The following is a 22,089-nucleotide window of genomic DNA, read 5'->3' on the forward strand; positions in this document are numbered from 1 at the left end:
CCTACTCTGGGAAACTTATTCCTATTTACAGATGTATCAACATCAGACTATTGAAATCTCTTTCTTTCTAAGTACTTTTCTTTCTCCTCAATTAAAAACAGTTCTGAATATGATACATATATGGATTTAAAAGAAACCGTCTTTAGGAACTGGGTTAGGAAACCACACTATATTCTGTATAGGGAACAAGACCGAAACCCGTGGCTCAGGCTCATCTGCAGACAAGGGAGCCCATACAGCAAAAACACGCAGAGACAGACAAGAACAGGTGGGAACTTACCACTGGAGCAGTTGGTTCCACCCCAGCCAGGCTCACACTGACAGGTGTTTGGAGCAATGCAGCGACCATGGACACATTTATCAGCACAGTGGGCTGTCAGAGAGAAAATCAATCAAATAAGGAAAGTTGGCACAAGAAAAAAAAAAAAAAACCCAACAACACAGCTGTTTCACATCCCAGTCTCAAGTATCACTTAAAAACAACATGCATGCTTGATAATTTCCTTCAATCCATTCCTTGGCCCTCTCCTCGTCTGCTGTGCAACCAAACGATTGTCCTTCTTATTTTGCTATCTTGAAATAAATTCTTTCATTTCTACTATTTAATTCTGCTTCATGCCGAATTAGGAAAGAAGTTTCAAGGAAAACTGCCTAACACATTTTTTTTTTAAATTAGCAGTCACTACCCAAAATATCCTCTTTGTTTCAGGAGGAGCGTATGTGGATACTGGGACAAACCCCAAAGCAAGATATGAAGACTCCAGAGTGACAGAGCAGACCGAGGAGACCCTTTCACTGGAAACAAAATACAAATTTCTTTGGGCACACATTACTCACAACTATGACACAGCAGAACTAGACGTCCTCTTCTTATTGACAAAAATATTCCCAAAATGTCACCCAGGTCTTTAAGAAGAGTAAATCTTAACTTCTCTTTCATTAGTGAATATCTTAGGTGTGACCCAACTTGTGGAAGTAAGGATTATCATTGAAAACATGAGTGCACTGGTATTCTGAGGATTTCTAAAGTAAAGGTCCATGGCCCATAGAAAGGAACATCAAATATATACTGTACTAAAATTTAGCATTATCTTCAATATTAGCACTACTCACTTTGATTAAACATTCTTTAAAATACCTGAATATAAGAGTAATGGTGAGAATAACATGGCATAATTTGGAGTTCAGATATTCCAAAATTTTATATAAGGATGGGGTAAGGTATCCTTATATTTTACAAATAAGTTTTACCAATTCACATCTTATTACAAAAGTAAAACAGATTTACTATCTAAATGTAAAATATCGAAAGGCAAAATAAAACTATCTCTGGTTCCATCAACTTATAACATTTCTATTAATGTAGAACCTTTCAGAAAATTTTCCCTATATATTTCCCTATAGAGGTCTCCTCACAGAAAAAAAAAAGAATCATAGTATTTTTCAATTTTCCTTTCCACTTAATTAGAAAAATCTTCCCATGTCATTAAATATTCTTTTATGTGATTTAGGCAGTGTTGTGTGAATACAGTTTATATATAGTGTGTATATATACACTATAAATACAAGATATATACACTGTATAAATAGTATATATACAGTGATAATATATATTGTGTGTATATATATATTTACATTTGTATATATATTTGTATACATTTTATATGTTTATATATTTTCTGGACCAAAAATGATAACCACTTTTAAGATCTTTATCAAAGAAATTTAGACATACAGAGATATAGGGGAAGGTGTTTTAGATGAAACAAAAGTGAAAACCAGGGGTAAAAAGAAATCAAATGAAAATGAGAATATCTGCCTAGGTACAATGTTGGGAGCAGTAGCTTCGGAAAGATACAGACTTTGAAAACCAAACTAAGGTGTTAAGGCTTTATTATAAGAATTAACTGGGAATACTCTAATGAAATATATGGAATTACTACAACAAACCATCAGTAGAAGACACCACAAGGGAATAAAGTGACCATAAACTTTAGGAACTAAAGGCTCACTTCCATCACCAGAATAATTATTTAGCACTCAGGCCATTTGCTGAGGGATGCCAGGCCACGTAGCTTGGGATCCTGGGCCAGAGTAGAGATAATGACACTAGCATTCCAAGGAGATTCATAGCAATTCCCCAATATTTGATTCAGACAATAATACATTTGATTTCATTAAAAGCAAGATCAGCTTGTAACATATGAACACATTGGCTCTACAAAAGTGGACTTACACTGTGAGGTTAAGTCAATATGTGCCAACATCAGAGTTCCCTGTTTTCTACTGTCTCTATGCATGTGTTTGATATTGTAGATGTGCCATTCATCTGTAAGGTCATAGCTCTGTGCTGTTCTTTAAGATAGATATGCACATACAAACCAGCAAACCACCATAACTGCAGTATGCAAGGGTCAATTAAACTCCACAAAAAGCTCAGGTCTAACTGCGCAGAGGGGCATATTCTGGATGCTAGATCACACTATGTTATATGGTAGCACATGCACCACAGGATGCTCCTACCTTACCACGAGCACTGGCACCCACTATAATATGTAAATATGAAAGTGCTTTGTCTCACTTGTCTTATATACTCATGACATCTGTTTGCAGCTTATTGCAAACATCAGTCTTCAGACCCAAATTTATCAGTATCTCCCCATTCAAGATACTAAAACAATTTAAAACTCCAATTGCATATTGAGAAGTTTTAAAGATCAAATACTACTTGCATTTAATAAGAAAAAAGAGTTGTCTGATACTGTGCATTTAAAAGAAAACACAGAAATTGGATATAGTGGTTGAAGAAAAAAAGTAACACCCATATTCTCGAATTTCAAATTTTTGAGATCACTGAGTAATCCTTTGAATGCTTTCACATTTGATTCCTGATGGGACAAACTGTATTTTATGTAGTGAACACCAAGAAATCCAGTCAGCTAAAAAGAGATAGAACAAAAATCCTGTGATGGTTAACTTTTAAATCCAGATTATTTTTATAAGGCCCAAACTAACATTTGGCCAAAGTCTGGAGTAAACCGTCAATAGATAGTTAGCAGAAAACAAATTCATCTGTAAATTAATGAGAAACTGGAAGGGAGAATCTGCTTTCCTAATGATTTTTTTTTTTCTTAATTAAAGCTAAAGCCATTGGAATCGCCTCTGAGCATTGAAGCCTCAAGTCAAGTAATTAAGTAAGTAATGGGAAATATTGTTGGGATAGATTCAAAAAGGAAAGAACACAAATTCTACTGCCATACCGCATAATCTTCATACTGCATTAGACTCTGTCACATAAGCGCCATGTGTGTTCCATGTCCTTATCCCACCAGCTCTGGATTCCCACATCTAGCACTAGCCTTCAACAAGTAACAGCTAAGCCAGTAGGAGCAAAGGGAGATATCAGAAGAAAAGACAGTAGGTTAAAAAACTCTAAAAACTCTACATCCTCAAATGTCCCAATTTGCCAAATTGCAGTAACACTCACTATGGCATATGTGTTGACAGACACAGACCCTCCCCCAAGGACATCAGCTGAGCTCAATCCCTATCCCAGTCTTACGTTTCCTCATTTAGCTTCAGATGCCACCTACTCTGGGGGCCCAGCTTCCATAACTAACAAACTCCACCTGAGGAACCAAAGTAAGATAAAGATGCCGATTTGTCCTCTAGAAAAATCCCAAAGTGAACTACAAAGAGAAAAGGAGCAGAGATCCCCCTTGATAAATACTTAATCACTTAGATTTTAAGAGTAAGTGCAAAAAAAAAAAAAAAAAAAGAACAGGTACAAAAGACACATTATAAGTATGGCTCTCGCATCAATGGAAAACAGTCATTTTATTCTATCTTCAGGTCCTTTCTTTTTATTTTTAAAAGGGCAATTAAAATCAGGAAAATGCTAGCAGAGACAATTTATCCAATATGGTTTAGTTTTCACATCTCTTTTTAAGAAAACCATCAAATCCCATATTCTAAAATTTTAGTAGTCTTTTTGGAGACAAGATGTAAGCTGAATCTCTGGACCCACTAAGTGCACTGCTGCAGCCACGTGACTTGCAAGGGGCAGCCAAGGCAACTTCTCCCTCAAGAACTGGCAGGCAAGAGACACTGATGAGAAGAACATGCCACATCTTTTGAAGTGAAAGCTATGGACAGTCTGTCTGCCTGACAGACAGGTGAGGACTGACATGATGACCCAAGGATTTTCTCTAATTAGGCTCTTATTTCAGCCTTAGTTCCTAAATCCATTTAAATCCCATTACCAGTGCCATGGACCTCATTCCTTTTACTTGTAAATACTTGGATTTAATACCATGAGCCACTAACTATACTCAATAGTTTTCTCTTCTGCCACGTACATTTCACTTTGGATTTACACCTAGGGCATGGCAAGAAAAAAAAAAAAAGAATGGGCAGACCAAATATTCCTTTATAAACTAATTATATCTCCTAATACAGTACTTAACTGTGGTTCTAATAGACATAATTGATTTATTCAAATGAATTTAAAAAATGTTTCCATGATCAAAGTATCTCTTGAAATAACTGCCCAAAGACCCCAAATAGCCAGGGAAATATTGAAAAAGAAAACCAGAGCTGGGGGCATCACAATGCTGGATTTCAAGTTGTACTACAAAGCTGTGATCATCAAGATAGTGTGATTCTGGCACAAAGGCAGACACATAGATCAATGGAACAGAATAGAGAACCCAGAAATGGGCCCTCAACTCTATGGTCAACTAATATTCGACAAAGCAGGAAAGACTATCCACTGGAAAAAGGACAGTCTCTTCAATAAATGGTGCTGGGAAAATTGGACAGCCACGTGCAGAAGAATGAAACTAGAACATTCTCTTATACCATACACAAAGATAAACTCAAAATGGTTGAAAAATCTAAATTTGAAATAAGAGTCCATCAAAATCCTAGAGAAGAACACAGGCAACATCCTTTTTGAACTTGGCCACAGCAACTTCTTGCAAGATACATCCATGAAGGCAAGGGAAACAAAAGCAAAAATGAACTATTGGGACTTAATCAAGATAAAAAGCTTCTGCACCGCAAAAGAAACAGCCAACAAAACTAACAGATAACCTACAGAATGGGAGAAGATATTTGCAAATGACATATCAGATAAAGGGTTGGTATCCAAGATCTATAAAGAACTTATTAAACTCAACAGTAAAGAAACAAACAATTCAATCATGAAATGGGCAAAAGACATGAACAGAAATTTCACCAAAGAAGACCTACATATGGCCAATAAGCACATGAGAAAATGCTCCGCATCACTGGCCATCAGGGAAATACAAATCAAAACCACAATGAGATGCCACCTCACACCAGTCAGAATGGTGAAAATTAACAAAACAGGAAACAACAAATGTTGGAGAGGATGTGGAGAAAGGGGAGCCCTCTTGCACTGTTGGTGAGAATGTGAACTGGTACAGCCACTCTGGAAAACTGTGTGGAGGATCTTCAAAGAGTTAAAAATACAGCTACCCTATGACCCAGCAATTGCACTACTGGGGATTTACCCCCAATGATACAGATGCAGTGAAACGCTGGAACACCTGCACTCCAATGTTCATAGCAGCAATGTCAACCATAGCCAAACTGTGGAAGGAGCCTCAGTGTCCACTGAAAGATGAATGGATAAAGAAGCTGTGGTCTATGTATACAATGGAATATTACTCAGCCATTAGAAAGGACAAATACCCACCATTTGCTTCAACATGGATGGAACTGGAGGGTATTATACTGAGTGAAATAAGTCAATCGGAGGAGGACAAACATTATATGGTCTCATTCATTTGGGGAATATAAAAATTAGCAAAAGGGAATAAAGGGGAAAGGAAAGAAAATGAGTGAAAATATCAGTGAAGGTGACAAAATATGAGAGACACCTAACTCTGGGAAATGAACAAGGTGGTAGTGGAAAGGGAGGTGGGTGGGGGGTTGGGGTGACTGGGTGATGGGCACTGAGGGGGGGAATTGGTGGGATGAACACTGGGTGTTATGCTATTTGTTGGAAAATTGAACTCCAATAAAAAAAATTAAATAAATAAATAAATAAATAAGAATATAAAATAAAGGTGCATTTACCAAACACAACTGCCACATTCTTTCAAACAAAGAAACTGAGGGTAGGAACATGGGATGGTTTTCCCACATTCGTACCTGGTATTAGAGGCAAAAGTATGATTAATTCTAGTACCTGACTTGTGGTAGATAAAAACTTATGATGGGTTTTAAGACGGGTACAATGGCATGAGTGAAAAAGATGGTAGTGGTGATGCTGGGTCAGATATTAGGGCAGGTGAACTAGATGGCTAGGAGTCATATGTTAGAAAATTCAAATAAGGAAGAGCAAGAAAGCAGAGTATTGACTTTTTTAAAAGATTTTATTTATTTATTTGAGAAAGAGAGAGAGGGAGCATGAGCAAGGGAAGGGGCAGAGGGAGAAGTAGACTCCCCACTGAGCAGGGAGCCTGATGCAGGGTTTGGTCTTAGGACCGTGGGGTCATGACCCAAGCCAAAGGCAGACGCTTAATCAACTGAGCCACCCAGGTGCTCTCAGAATTAACTTCTAAGATAAACTTCATTCACACCATACCTTTGTTTGAGGCCAACTGTATACAGTCATTACAAAACTCTAATCACTACTACAGTGTTCAGGTGCAGACAGAAATGATCTTGCTTTCCTATATCTAAACATTACATTGCAGCCAACCCCACTGTGTTTGTTTATAAAAGGGAAGGGAATTGTCTTTCCTTCAATTTAATATTTACTGATGCAGCAGGCACACTGTTAGGCACTACTGTGGATACAGGGACAGCTGACCTGTCCTGGCACTCATTCTGCAGTGGAAGTCAGGTATGAGCTTCTCAACCTCAACAGACCCAGGGCAAATGCTTATACCCAGGGTATAAGCAAAATATCGTGAGAGCATATTCAACAATTCCATTTGTATAAAATGTCCAAAAGGTAAATCTATAAAGACAGTGCATTAGTCGCCTAGGACTGGGAAGGACTAGGTGTGAATATAGCTAATGGCTATGGGGTTTATCTGAGGGAATGAAAACATTCTAAAATTGATGGTGTGATGGTTGCACAACTCTATGAGTATACTAAAAACCACTAAACTGTATACTTTAAATGGATGAATTTTAAGGTATGAGGATTATATCTCAACAAAGCTGTCATAAAAATACTGTGAAACCTGCAGGAAGGGAGCAGTTTGTTGAAGTGATATCAAGGAGGCTCTCAGGAAAGAACATCTGAATGGAGGAAGTGGACATATTTGTAATACAATTGCAGGAAAGAGTGGCCAATGATAGCTATTTCATACTCTCTCCTCCTTCCATCCCAAAGTTTCAAATCCCACTGCTTGGGGTCAGGGCTCTTGCCTCTCAGCCATCAATGGTCCATGGATGACCTGCATCAGTTGATCAGTCATGGAAAGTGAGAGAATATGGGGAACCTAGAAATTTGCATTCAGTAAAATAATAAAAAAAAATTATCTCAAATTTCTTTTCCCTCCACTTAATAGGGCTTTCATGACCCTTCAGGACAAATACAAAGAGTGATTACTAGTCGTGAGGTTGGCAAACATTGCTAATTGCATACCTAATGTCTCTTCTTCCTTCCATCCTTATTAACAGAATCCTACTTTCACCAGGGACCATACTGTGACCAGCAATAAACTACATTTCCCAGCCCTCTTCCTGGATTGAAGCGTCCAGGTAGAAAACAGTGTAGGGGACAGACTTAATTAGTGAGTGTAATTCCCCTTCTCTGTGTCCATTCTGATGCCTGATGTGTGGACAAAAAAGCTGAATCTTCAAATACCATCATGAACTTGGACAAAAGGCCCAGAGAATCATGGATGGCTTTGCTCCAAATTCCTTATGGGGATGAATGCATGCCACAAATCAATCACTTCCAGATTTCTCATTGCATAAAGATAATAAGCCTCTAGCAGGTACATGTTTCTATTTTTTCAGGTATCTTTTTATTATAGCCAAACATGATTCCTAACTAAAATTGAACTTTTTAGAAGATCTTCTGGGTAAGTCAGTTCTTCAATTAAGAAGACAAAAAAAAAAAAAAAGCAGAAATTGATTATCACAAAGAAAGCCAAAAATTGTTTGGCAAAATCCAATATTTACTTCTGATAAAAAATTTTCTGTGAACAAGGAACAAAAAAGGAGCTTTCTCAGCCTGATAAAGGGCAAATATGAAAAACCTACTACTAATATAATAAAATAATAGTGAAAGAATGAATGTTCCCCATACACACATAAGAATAAGAAGAAAGTCTGGTGTTATAATTTCCACTCAGCATTATACTAGAGGTGCTAGCAAGTATAGAAAGCAATAAAGAAGAAATAAAAGATATCCAGACTGGGAAAAAAAAGCCAAAACTGCCTTTATTTACAAAATATGTAAATATATTTATGTATGTAGAATATCTGATGGAATCTACCAAAAAAGCTACTAAAAATAATAAGAGTTTAACAAAGTTGCAGATAAAAATCCCAAAGTACAAAAAATATATTTCTATATACTAGCAATGAATAAGCAGAAACTAAAATTTTAAAAGCCACCTACAATAGCACCAAAAAGAGAGAAGTTGGACCAAAAATGTGAAAGACAAATACACTAAGAATGAACAACACTTCTGAAAGTATAGAATTGAACAAAACTAACAATCAATTTCACCTGTCTGACACAGAACTCACTCCATGCAACAGCAGCAGAACATACATATTCTCTCTAAACAGATATAGACCTTGTTTATAAGTCAGATGATTCAATATTGTTAAGATATTAATTCTTTTCCAAATAGATCTGTAGATTCAATACAGGACTAATCAAAATCCCAGTTTTTCTTGTATATATCGACAAGTTGATTTTAACATTTATATGTTAATGCAAAATGCCTACAAGGGCTAAAACAACTTTGAACAAGAAATACAAGTACTACTTGACTTTAAGACTTATAATGCTTACAAACACATGTGATATTGGTATAAATACATACAAATTGATCAATGGAATCGAAAAAATAGTCCAGAAATTAATTAACACATGTATGGACAGTTACCTTTTAACAGAAGCACAGAGGCAATTCAGTAAAGAAAAAAAAATGCCAGAAAAATTGAATATCTGTACACAAATAAATAAATGTGGGTAATTGCACACCATATACAAAAATTAACTCAAAATGAATCAAAGTATAAAATCTATAGAAGAAAACAGAGGAGAAAACCTTTGTGACGTTGAGGTGGGCAAAGGTTTCTTAGAAAAAGTACCAAAAACACAATTTGCAAAAGAACAAATTAATGAATTTGTCCAATAAAATTAAAATCTTTGCTCTTCAAACAATTTTATGAGAATGAAAAGAAAGTCACAGAATGAAACTAATATTTTCAAAAAGTATTGTCTGATAAAAAACTTGTATCCAGAATATATAAAGAGTACTAAGAAAATAATTACTGCAATTACAAAAACATATATAGGCAAAAGATTTGAACTCTTTATCAAAGAAGATGTACTGATGGCAAATAAGCTCATGAAAAGATGCTCATTATCACTAATCACCAGAACAGTGAAAATTAAAATGACAAGGTAATACTGAATAGCTATTCAAATGACTAAAATTAAGAAGCCTGTATTAACTGTTGGCTCAGATGTGGAGGAAGTACAACTTTCCTACATTTCTAGTGAGAATATAAAATCGACAACCACTCTGGAAATGTTAGACAGTTCTTAAAATGTGTATATGGATGTTTGCAGTGTTTGCAGTGTTTGGCTATTACAAATAAACCATCTCTGAACACTTGTGTATAAGTACCAAATGGTGTACCCACTCTGCTCCTACGTTTGAGCCAAGAGAAATAAAGACATATGTCCATCCATACCAAGAACTTGTGCTCTTTGTAATTGCCCAAAATGGTCCATAAACACATGAAAGGATAAATAAATGGTAGTATATCCATACAGTAGAATACTACTAAGAATAGAAAGTCATGAATTAATGATACATAAAATAATATGGATGAGTCTCAATATGATTATGCTGAATGAAAGAGACTAGACATAAAACAGAACATACTGTATGACTCTATTTATATAAATCTCTAGAAAATACAAACTAATCTAGAGTGATAAAAAGCAGATCAGTGGGTACCTGAAGAAGTGGAGGATAGGTAAAAATGTATAAAAGGAATTACAAAGGCATGCAAGGAAGTATTTGCATGTGAGGCATATGTTCACTATAAGGACTGAGATAGGAGGATGCCTGGATGGCTCAGCGGGTGGGCATCTGCCTAAGGCTCAGGGCGTGATCCCGGAGTCGCAGGATCAAGTCCCACATTGGGCTCACTGCATGGAGCCTGCTTCTCCCTCTGCCTCTCTCTCTCTCTCTCTCTCTCTCTCTGTCTCTCATGAATAAATAAATAAAATCCTTTAAAAAAAAAAAAGACTGAGATGGGTGGTTTCATGGTTGTAGACATGAAATGCACACCAATATCTCTCATAAATACACTTCAATTTCATATCAATTTTACCTCACTAAAGTTGTTAAAAACAACAACAAAACAAAACTGAAGTGTGAGGAGAACTGCCAAGGAGAGACAAAAAGACCTCTATATAAGAGGACGGATTTTTTTTAAAACCTGAAGTAACACTAAAATAGTGTGTACACTTGGCAATTTCCTTGAGAATCTATAGTCATGATGAATGGGCTCTGTAAATGCTTATGAAGGTATTGGCTTAGAGGCTCCCAAGAAATATTTATTTGGGGAACTGCTTACACTAAAAATTCACAATGTAATGTTCTACTAAACTTTTCCTCTACAATGTGAATGACTTCCACAGGGGGAAAAAAAAAAGGCTGTGCTGAAATAGACTATTGTAATGGATCCCACACAAGGGACTGAAACACCATCTGTGGAGCACATAATCCTATTCATTTGTTTGAAAATGGAAAGAGTTTTTAGCTTAATTCCACACATACACAGGCATTATCTATTTTGGCCACGATTCTCGCATTGTCTGTTTAGGTTAAATCAGATTTAAGTCATAGAAGTAACATGATCCTAATGGATCATACTTTCAAAAAGTTAATAACCGCTGGAATAAACTCTAACTTTCCTAGGCACAAATTTGTAACAACTCAACTTACAACTGGTCTGATAAGGCAACTCCAAACTAGTTCAATTTGAGAAAGATTTCAAAATCATCAGCATACGGTTTAGAGAAGAAACCAGAAGGAAAGCGCCTTCAGTTGTGATCAATCATTTCCCTCATGGTCCTGTCCTGTTCATGTCTGTGAGGAAAGCAAGATGATTCTACAGGAAGTGCTATACCAGGCTCCTCTGTTTTTAGAAAGGCATTCCTTTTGCTTCTACCACTCTCTATGGAGACATGGAATTCTTTCACCAATACTCTTGCCACAGCATGTTTTCCATCACATGGCATTTCCCCCAGCCTACCCTATTTCATCATTTATTTCTAGACTCTTTGCTTCTGGTTAGCCAATACATCTGAATCACATGCTAATAATAAAGGCCAGCTCTAGGCAGCTAAGAGGGCAATGGGTGTCAAAGTTATGGTTGCCACTTTTCCTCACCCCTCCTCCCTCCTTGGTGGCAGTCCCTGGACACTTCTTTTTGGACTCTGGTGCCTTCATGTTCTTTTTACAGCCTGTCTCCACTAGCTTGACAATAAATGGAGTCCTTATAACCAAGGGTCAATGACTAATCGTAACAACTAAGGTTATCTCCTTGTCAGGGACATATGGTCATATCATTAGCAAAGACTTAAGCCCAATATATAAATAAAGTGGTAGAACTTCTTCAAAAACAGTAGGATCAAGGATCCCAAAGAAAACTGGTAGCAGGGCCTTTGCTATGAGAACGCCCCATTAAAACCAGGAAACACAAACTCAAATGCTTCCAGGAGCCAGGGAGGATCAAGGAGGAGAGTAAGCAGGTCAAGTAAGGCCTGAGAAAACTCAAGAGCATTTGCTTATCTAAAAGGGGCAGCTCTAGGAGGTCAACAGGGACAAAGTTCCCATTATGAAACATGTAAGTGACAGCATAGTGGCTGTATTAATACTATATTGTATATTTGAAGGTTGCCAAGAGTAGGTCTTAGAAGTTCTCATCACAAGAAAAAGAATATTTTGCAACTATGTGTGCTGAAGGATGTTCATAGACTCATTGTGGTGATCATTCCCCAACATATACATATATTGAACCATGGTGTTGTATACCTGAAACCAATATAATGTTATATGTCAGTTATTTCTTATTTAAAAATAAATGAATGAAAGGGGCAGCTCCCTTTCACTGTCTCTAGTCTTCTGTCACATAATAATATCAAGTCAATGTTACCGATTGCCTGGTTTTTCCATGGAAAAGGAAAATCCTAAGTTTTATGTTAATTTTTTTAGTTGTTAAAAACTCTGCGGACCAAATAAAACATGATTACATACCAAGTTTTCCAGTCTGCTAGTCTGTCACCTCTGGCATAGACTATTGGCCTGCTTTATGAAAAGATCAGTGATGGTCCTAAAAGTGTTCAGAATAAACAGCTTTTAAGTTCTTTAACAGATGGCATGTTAGGGATGCCTGGGTGGCTCAACAGTTGAGCATCTGCCTTTGACTCAGGTCGTGATCCCAGAGTCCTGGGATCGAGTCCCACATCAGGCTCCCTGCAGGGAGCCTGCTTCTCCCTCTGCCTGTGTCTCTGCCTCTCTGTGTGTGTCTCTCATGAATAAGTAAATAAATTTTCAAAAACAACAAAGATGGCACTTTAAACTTCACTATCCTTTTTTCTTAGTTTTTGTTTTTGCCCTTGAATCGAATCTATCATTTATATAGCTATTTTGAATTTAATATCAAGATCAGCTTCATATGCATGCACATTGATGATTTTATGTTTGGTGAACAACTGTTTGCCTTGAAATATCTCTGTTACTAATCTTCAAAGCTTGGAGGAGAGGCCCCACCAATGCTGACCCAGGTGGGGTGAAGCCAGTAAATAGGTATATCTTCTGTGCCATTGTGAAGGGTAGAATGTCTGCTACATCCTCTCATGACTCAACTAAACATTTACCTTTCTTGAGTTGTTAAAACAGATATTATGGTGGAGAAATTGAAAGAAATTAAAGAGGAGTAACATCAGCAACATGCCTAAAAAAGACACCCATCAGAGTATTTCCCCTCAACAACAATTCATCATCTACCTGTGGACAAGAAAGTACCTTTATTGGAGCTGTGGGATGCAGCACTATACTCCAAAGGACCCAGAAGTGTTGCCCACCCAAGCATCAGGCAGTAGACACACAGACCTCAGCCCCAGCAGTGGCCCATGAACTGTCTCCAGGCTACCTTGGTCATGGTCCAGGAGTCTTTGAAAAACACTGTCTTTTTTTTTTTTTTAATTTTTATTTATGATAGTCACACAGAGAGAGAGAGAGGCAGAGACACAGGCAGAGGGAGAAGCAGGCTCCATGCACTGGGAGCCCGACGTGGGATTCGATCCCTGGTCTCCAGGATCGCGCCCTGGGCCAAAGGCAGGCTCCAAACCGCTGCGCCACCCAGGGATCCCGAAAAACACTGTCTTAATCACCCATGGATGAGACAGCCTTTGTGGGAGACCAGGTTACCAGTAGAGAAGCTCCAACACATCACCGGAGAAAATAAATACAAGTGTGGACACAATGGAGAGGATAAGGGGAACAGTTAGACTATACTCATGACCCCTCCCTGAGGGCAGCCAACTCAGTGCCAAAAGAGCCCTTCTCTGCCTATGATTTCTCATGCCATGAAAAGGGAGAGTGTGTGAGTGAATGAGTGCACAGAGAACTTGGTCACCCAGGCCCATTTCTCTCTTGTCACGTCCAGAGTATAGAGTTGTGAGCCACATGAGTGGGGAGAGGGGCGAGGCTGGGAGAGTAACAGACAGGAATCTTGAAGGGCATTAAAGGAATGTGGATCCTATCATCTGTGTTTCAGAGTCCACCAAGAAGCCCACTCATGAGCCACAGGGAACGCCCAGCCTATGGGTTCTCCTAACTGGTCCATGAAGACTCCCAACACTCCATGCTCCTCAAACCAATCCCCACACAAACTCTGTGTTCAGCTTTCTGTGCCTGCTCCCAACAGTGGTAAGAACGAGCTTTGGCAGCTGGCTAGTGAACATCTCCAGAAAGTCAGCTCAAATCTGTGGGCCAAGGAGGGACTATAAGCTTGAGTTGTAGCTCTGCCCTTGAGAAAGCAAAGGAGTCTGCCAGCACGTGGCCTGGTGTGTTCCGGAATAGAAGCCATCTAGGTTTAAGAATTCTTCCACAAGAGGGAGCAAGAAGTGAGAGGCAGGCATAGCAATAGAGGGTCTGAGAAAGCCTCAGAATCCCTAGCAGAGCTGAGAGAACACATTTATCTCCTAAAGTCAGTTATAAAGACTGGAGAAGGTGTCTGCTACTGCAAATGTGAAGATAACAGCAGCGAGAGACTTCAAGGAACATTAAATATCAAGGAAACATGATGCCGCCAAAGGAACGTAGGAATCTTCCAATAACAAACCTCAAAGATATGGAGAGCTGTGATTTACCTGATAAAGAATTCAAAATATCTGTTAGGAAGCTCAATTAGCTACCCCACCCCCAGAAGAATAACAATTCAATAAGATTAGGAAAACAATATGCAAACAAAATGAGAAGTTTCACAAAAATAATTTAAAAAAGAACCAAATAGATATTCTGAATCTGAAAAATAGAATGAATGAAATGAAAGATGCAAGAGGGCATAAAGAAATTATTATATCTAGAATATGTTTTACATAAGCCTCATGGTAATCACAGAACAAAAACTAACAGTAGATACACAAAGGAGTAGGGAATCAAAGGACACCACTATAGAAAATAATCAATTCACAAAGGAAGGGATCTACAGAGGGAGAAAGGGACAAAGGAACTACCAAACAGTCAGAAAACAATAAAATGGCATTATTAAGTCCTTGCCTACTGAAAAGTACTTTAAATGTAATGGATAAATTCCCCAATCAAAGGGCACAGAATGACGGAACTTATTTTTTTAAAAAGCAAGACCAAACTATATGCTGCCAGAAAAGACTCACTTCAGCTTTACACATACACACAGGCTAAAAGTGAAGGGATGAAAAAAGATATTTCAGTCAAAATGGAAACCAAAATAAAATAGGGGTGCCTACCTCCACTTGTATCTGACAAAGAGACTGTAAGCCAAAAATTGTAACAAGAGAGAAATGATTACTATATAATGTTAAAGAGGTTAATTCATCAAGAGGATATAACAATTGTATATGCTCCTACAAGGAGCACTTAAATATATTAATCATATGCCAACAGATCTGAAGGAAGAAATACACAATAATATAATATTAGTAGAGGATTTCAGTATCCTATTTTCAACAGTAGATAGATTGTTCACACTAAAAATCAATAAGGAAATGCTGGACTTGAACTTTACTTTAGACCAAGTGGACCTAAACAATAATAAGTAACACTTATTAAATATAATAAATATTTAATCCAAAAGCAGCAGCATACATGTTCTTCTCAACTGCATATGAAACATTCTCCAGGACAGAACATAAAGACTCCTAACTCGGGGAAACGAACTAGGGGTGGTGGAAGGGGGGAGGAGGGCGGGTGTTGGAGGGGAATGGGTGACGGGCACTGAGGTGGACACTTGACGGGATGAGCACTGGGTGTTTTTCTGTATGTTGGTAAATTGAACACCAATAAAAATTAATTAAAAAAAAAAGAAACATTCTCCAGGATATTATATGATAAGTCATAAAACAACAAGTCTTAGCAAATTTTCGAAGACTGGAATCACAACCACAATGAGTTGAAACTAGAAATCACTAACAGAAGAAAAAAGTAGAAAATTCACATATATGTGAAATATAACAACACACTTCTGAACAACCAATGGGTCAAAGAAATTTTTAAAAATTTAAATATCTTGAAACAAACAAAAGAGGAAACACAATGTATCAACACTTATGGAATATTACTCAGCAATTAGAAACGACAAATACCCACCATTTGCTTCAACGTGGATGGAACTGGAGGGTGTTATGCTGAGTGAAATAAGTCAATCGGAGAGGGACAAACAGTGTATGTTCTCATTCATTTGGGGAATATGAATAATGGTGAAAGGGAATATAAAGGAAGGGAGAAGAAATGTTGGGAAATATCAGGAAGGGAGACAGAACATAAAGACTCCTAACTCGGGGAAACGAACTAGGGGTGGTGGAAGGGGAGGAGGGCGGGTGTTGGAGGGGAAGGGGTGACGGGCACTGAGGTGGACACTTGACGGGATGAGCACTGGGTGTTTTTCTGTATGTTGGTAAATTGAACACCAATAAAAATTAATTAAAAAAAAAAACACTTATGGGACATAGCAAAAGGTGCTCTTTTTTTTTCCAATTTATTTGAGAGAGAGAGAGAGAGAGAGAGAATGAGTGGGGGGGAGGGGCATGGGGGCAGAGGGAGAGAGAGAGAGAGAGAGAATGAGAAGCAGGCTCCCTGCTCAGCAGGGCTCTGTCCCAGGACCCTAGGATCATGACCCAAGGCAGTATCAAGGCAGATACTTAACCACTGAGCCACCCAGGTGCCCCAGCAGCAAAAGGTGTTCTAAAAGGGACATTCATAGTAATAAACATGGACATTAATAGAATATCTCAAAAACAACCTAACTCTACACATCAAGGATCTAGGGAGCTAGAAAAAAGAAAAAGAGAAACAACTATGCCCAAAGTTAACACAAGAAAGGAAATAATAAAGAGCAGAAATAAAAGAAAGAGACTGAAAAAAGGTAAAATAGACCAACATAGCTAAGAGCTAGTTTTTTTAAAAGATAATCAAAATTGACAAATCTTTTCTAGACTACCTATAGGAAAAAGAGAGAGGACTCAAATAAATAAAATTAGAAATGAAAGAAGAGATGTTACAAATGGTAACGCTGAAATAAAAAAGATTGTAAGACTATTATGAACAATTATAGATCAACCAATTGGAGAACTGAGAAGAAATGGATAAATTCCTAGAAACATAAAGCTTACCAAAAGTGAATCATGAAGAAACAGAAAATCTTAACTAATACAGAATAAGGAGATAGAAAACTTTCCAACAAAGAAAGGCCCAGGGCCAAAAGGTTGCTCTGGTGAATTTACCAGACATTTAAAGAAGAATCCCTTCCAATTCTTTTCAAACTCTTCCCCAAAATTGAAGAAAACACTCCCAAACTCATTTTACAAAGCCAGCATTATCCTGATATCAAAACCAGATGAGCAGGCTACAAGAAAAGTAAATTATCAATCAATATCCTTGATGAATATAGAAGCAAAAATCCTCAGCAAAATATTAACAAAGCAAATTCAGGAGGCATTACAAGGATCATATACACTGTGCAAGACGGATTTATCCTTGGGATGCAAAGATAGTTCAACATAAAAAAAAATGTGATATAACACATCAGTCTAATTAAACGTAAGTTGAATGATCATCTCAAGAGGTGCAGAAAGAGCATTTGCCAAAATATAGCATCCTTTCATGATATAAACTTTCAACCAATTGGGCATGTAAAGAATGCAGGTCAACTTAAGAATGGCCATATATGAGAAGCCGATGGTTAACACCATGCTCAATGATAAGAAGTAAAAGTTTCTCCTCTAAGATCTGGAATAGGACAAGGGTACCTACTCTCACCACTTGTATTCAACTTAGTCCTGGAAGTCCCATCCAGAGCAATCAGATAAGCAAAAGAAAAACAGGCATCCATATTGGAAAGGAAGAAGTAAAATTGTCTCTATTTGTAAATAACATAATCCTATATAGAGAAAATCCTGAAGACTCCACCAAAAACAAAACTCATCAACAAATTTGGTAAATTTACAGGATACAAAATCAACACATTGAAATCAGTTTAAATTCTATACAGTAATGACAAAATATCTGAAAAAGGAAGAAATAAAACAGTTCCATTCACAATAGCATCAAAAGCAATAAAATACTGAAGAATAAATTTAACCAAGGAGGTGAAATTTTTGTATGCTGAAAGCTATAAAAATGGATGAAAATAATTTAAGAAGACACAAATAAATGGAAGGATGTCATGTTCATGGATTGGAAGGATTAATACTGTTAAAATTACCAAAGTACCCAAAGTCTATTCAGTGCTATCCCTATAGCTTCTCAGTAGCATTGGAATTCTAATAGCATTTTTCACAGAAATAGAAATAGCAATCCCAAAATTTTTATAAAACCACAAAACACCCCAAATAGCCAATGCCATCTTAAGAAATAAATACAAACCTGGAGGCATCATTCTTGCTGATTTCCAACTATATTACATAGTTCTCATAATTAAAACAGTATGGCACTGGCACGTAGACCATTGCAACAGAATCGAGAGCCCATAAAATATACATGGAAATAGATGATCAGCTAATATTTGCTGAGGGAGCCAAGAATACTCAATGAGAAAAGGATATTCTCTTCAATAAATGGTGCTAAGAAAACTAGATAATCACATGCAGAAGAATGAAATTGAACCCCTATCTTACACTACTTACAAAAATTAACTCAAAATGGATTAAAGACTTAACTATAAATTCTGAAACCATAAAATTCCTAGAAGAAAGCATAGGAGAAAAGTGCCATGATTTTTTTTGATAGGATGCTAAAAAGCACAAGCAATGAAAACAAAAATAAGTAAGTAGGATTACGTCAAACTAAAATGCTCCTGCACAGCATAAGAAACAGTCAATAAAATGAAAAGTCAACCTACAGAATGAAAGAAAATATTTGCAAATCTTATGTCTGATAAGGGGTGAATATCCAAAATATATAAAACCTCATACAACTCAATAGCAAAAACCAAACAATCCAATTTTTAAAATAGGCAGAGAACCTGAATAGATTATTTTTTCTGAAAAACATATATACACATTACCTCACACCAATTAACAATGGGGTTTGTCAAAAAGACAAGGGATAAGCATTGATGAGGATGCAGAGAAAAGGGAACCCTTGCTCACTGTTGGTGGAGTGTAAGTCGATACACTATGGAAAACAGTATGGAAGCTCTCAAAAGATTAAAAATAGAACTGCCATATGATCCAGCAATCTCATTTCTGGGTACATATCCAAATGAAATGAAATTGGGTCTCAAAGAGATATCTGCACTCCCAGGTTCACTGCAGCAGGATTCACAGTAGCCAAGATAGCAAACAACCTACATGTCCTTTGGCTGATGAGTGGGTAAAGAAAATGTGGTATATACATACAGAGGAATATTATTCATCCATAATAAAGAAGGAAATTCTGCCATCTGTGACAAGGATGGCCCTGAGGCTGTTATCCTAAGTGATAAGTCAGACAGAGAAGGGGAAACACTATATGATATTATTATACATAGAATCCTAAAAGGCTGAACTCATAGAATCAGAGAAAACAATGGTGGTTCCAGTGCTGGAAACGTAGAGAAAATGGAGAGAAGTCTGTCATAGGGCACAATCTTGCAGTAATAAATTCTGGGGCTCTAATGTACAGAATGTCAACTATTTAATAATACTATACTGTATTATATTCAGACACTTGCCAAGAAAAGTAGTTCTTAAATGTTCTCACCACAGGGGTGCTCAAATGGCTCAGTCAGTTAAGCAACCAACTCTTGGTTTCTGCTCACATTTTGATCTCAGGATCATGAGCAAACCCCACATTAGGCTCCATGCCTAGCTCACAGTCTGCTTGGGACTTTTCCCCTCTTGTTCTCTCTCTCTCTCTCTCTCTCTCTCTCTCTCTCTCTCTCTCTCTCTCTCTTTCAAATAAATAAATAAATAAATAAATAAATAAATAAATAAATAAATAAATATTTTTATAAAATGTTCTTGCCACAAACAAGAAATGGTAAAACTGTAAGATGATGGAAGTGTTAACTAACCCTATTGTAATCATTTTGCAATATATGTAAGTGTGTCAAATTATAATATTGTATATCTTAAACTTACATGTCATATGTCATATGTCAGTTATGGGAAGCTGGGAAGAAAACCCAAGAAATTAAAGATCCAAGGAGTCTCTGGTAAAGTTAAATATTTATAATTACCAGGCTAAGTTTATATGAAAGAACACCAAATCCCTTAAGCATTGTTTCCCAAATAAGTAGAGTCTAAAAACTATTAGTTCTATCATGTTCTTGGGGGAAGAAAAGTAGGGGTGGGGTGGAATACCATGGCCAAATACGTTTGAGACACACCTTTACTCCAAGCATTTCCAGAGCTTTTATCAGACTACCATAAATCTTCAAGAAAGGGGATCAAGCACAAGGCAATTGCCAATCTTACTGGATAACCCAACAGTGAATTCTATAGGATGGGTACTCAGTAGCTCACACTAGGATCATTTAACCACAGATAATGCCCAGGATCCAAGCTTTTGGAAATCTACCCTCCTCCTTGGATCAATTAGATTCATTTGAGGTGGGATATTCCTTTTTGGGTGGCATATTTCTTTTTTTGTCCCTCAATTCCATGCTAAGTACCATAGACCAGCCTAGTTGTCTTTGGGCTTAAACATCAGTCTCGGTGCCATATTTTTAGACTTGTCCCTATAGCCTGTGCCCCTCCAACATGCCCAGGTGGCCAGGGAGGCCCACCTTCAAACTGTGCTGTCCTCTGGTGTCTAACTAAGAAGATTGCTTTGCTCCAGAGTGATTCTCTAGGAGTTCTAGCTGATTTCTTTCAACCATTTTAGAATGAATCATCAAGGAAAACAAAAAACAAAAAACAAAAAAACAAAAACAAAAACAAAAACAAAAAAACACCTCTGGAACTCAGGATATTGCTGCAACTTGAGGGAAGAACAGTGTCTATGCAACCCGGCTTATACCCGTACATGTCTCCCTTTCCAACAGCAGCTGTGTGTGTGTGGCCCAGAGGGATGTACTACGTTTACCACTGGATTATCTGTACAAGTGCTGACAGTTACCATCCTAGACTAAAAAAATGCAAGTTCTGTCATCACTTGGGCCAGGTCAATGTTTTGTGGCTTATCATTTAAATCAAAATGTGTTTTTCCCATTATTTTAAAACTACTTTGCTGTAAAAAGGTCTGAACCACAGTACCATAAAAATTGCTTCTCAGTTCTGAGCTTTTCTATCAACTATTATCTATCCCTGTAAGGAGACTGCGTAAATTGTCAGACTTCTGAGAATTCCTTCTGTCCTGCAAAGACTAAAATTGCAGGAACTCATTTTCTAGAGCTAAGGCAAGGATTTTTTCCTTGCTTCCCTTTAGCCCTGCCTCCATGGGACTCTAAAGTCAGGCTTTCTTAAGTAAGTAAGTAAGTAAGTAAGTAAGTAAATGAGTAAATAAATAAATAAATAAATAAATAAAATTAAAATAAGAAACAGGGAGGAGACGTAATTTCCATCTGTTTGGACTAAGGCTATCTTGAATTTATGGTATATTATTACCATTACTATTATTATTAAATCCATGGTTCCTATTTACAAAATCCTAACTAGTGAGCACACACTGACCATCAATAAATCAACAAAGACTTCATGCATCATTTGTCAGGCTTGCTATCTTTACTACTAGTTGAGACCAAAGACCAAAACTGGAAAACTGAAGTTTAGGTTCCGATAGATGTGTGGGAAAATTGGAATTTCTGCTGGTGAAGTATGTGGACAAAGAGCTTTTCCCAGTATTTAGCGATAGGTTCCTCTGAACCAAGTCGGGCGCCATAGCAACAGAATACAGGGTCCCTATGGAAACATGAAAAAATCCACTGCCAGTGGCAGAAAGGGCATCATGAGGAGGTGTACTTAGGAACATACCATCTGACTGCTGTCAGCTCAGGGTCTCTTTGGCTATAGCCTAACAGAATTGTCTCACTTTTATCTGGACTCAAAAGGATCTGCTTAAGAGTCTACCCACCACAGTTGTTTGGAAATATTTGACAAGATCACAACTTTATTATTCATCGAGCCTGTGAGAGGCCAGCAAATCCAGAGCAGAA

At 37.3% G+C, this 22,089-nt stretch overlaps 1 protein-coding gene across 1 annotated transcript in view; it reads right to left on the reverse strand.

The window, feature by feature from the left end:
* Window positions 1–22,089, reverse strand: part of MEGF10 (multiple EGF like domains 10) — a 170,255-nt gene that overhangs the window by 89,926 nt on the left and 58,240 nt on the right. The window contains exon 5 of the mRNA XM_041764746.1: window positions 281–373. Within this exon, the coding sequence (XP_041620680.1) occupies window positions 281–373 (93 nt within the window). The remainder of the gene's footprint in view (window positions 1–280; window positions 374–22,089) is intronic.

Source organism: Vulpes lagopus, chromosome 7, assembly GCF_018345385.1.
Source record: "Vulpes lagopus strain Blue_001 chromosome 7, ASM1834538v1, whole genome shotgun sequence".
Lineage (NCBI taxonomy): Eukaryota > Metazoa > Chordata > Mammalia > Carnivora > Canidae > Vulpes > Vulpes lagopus.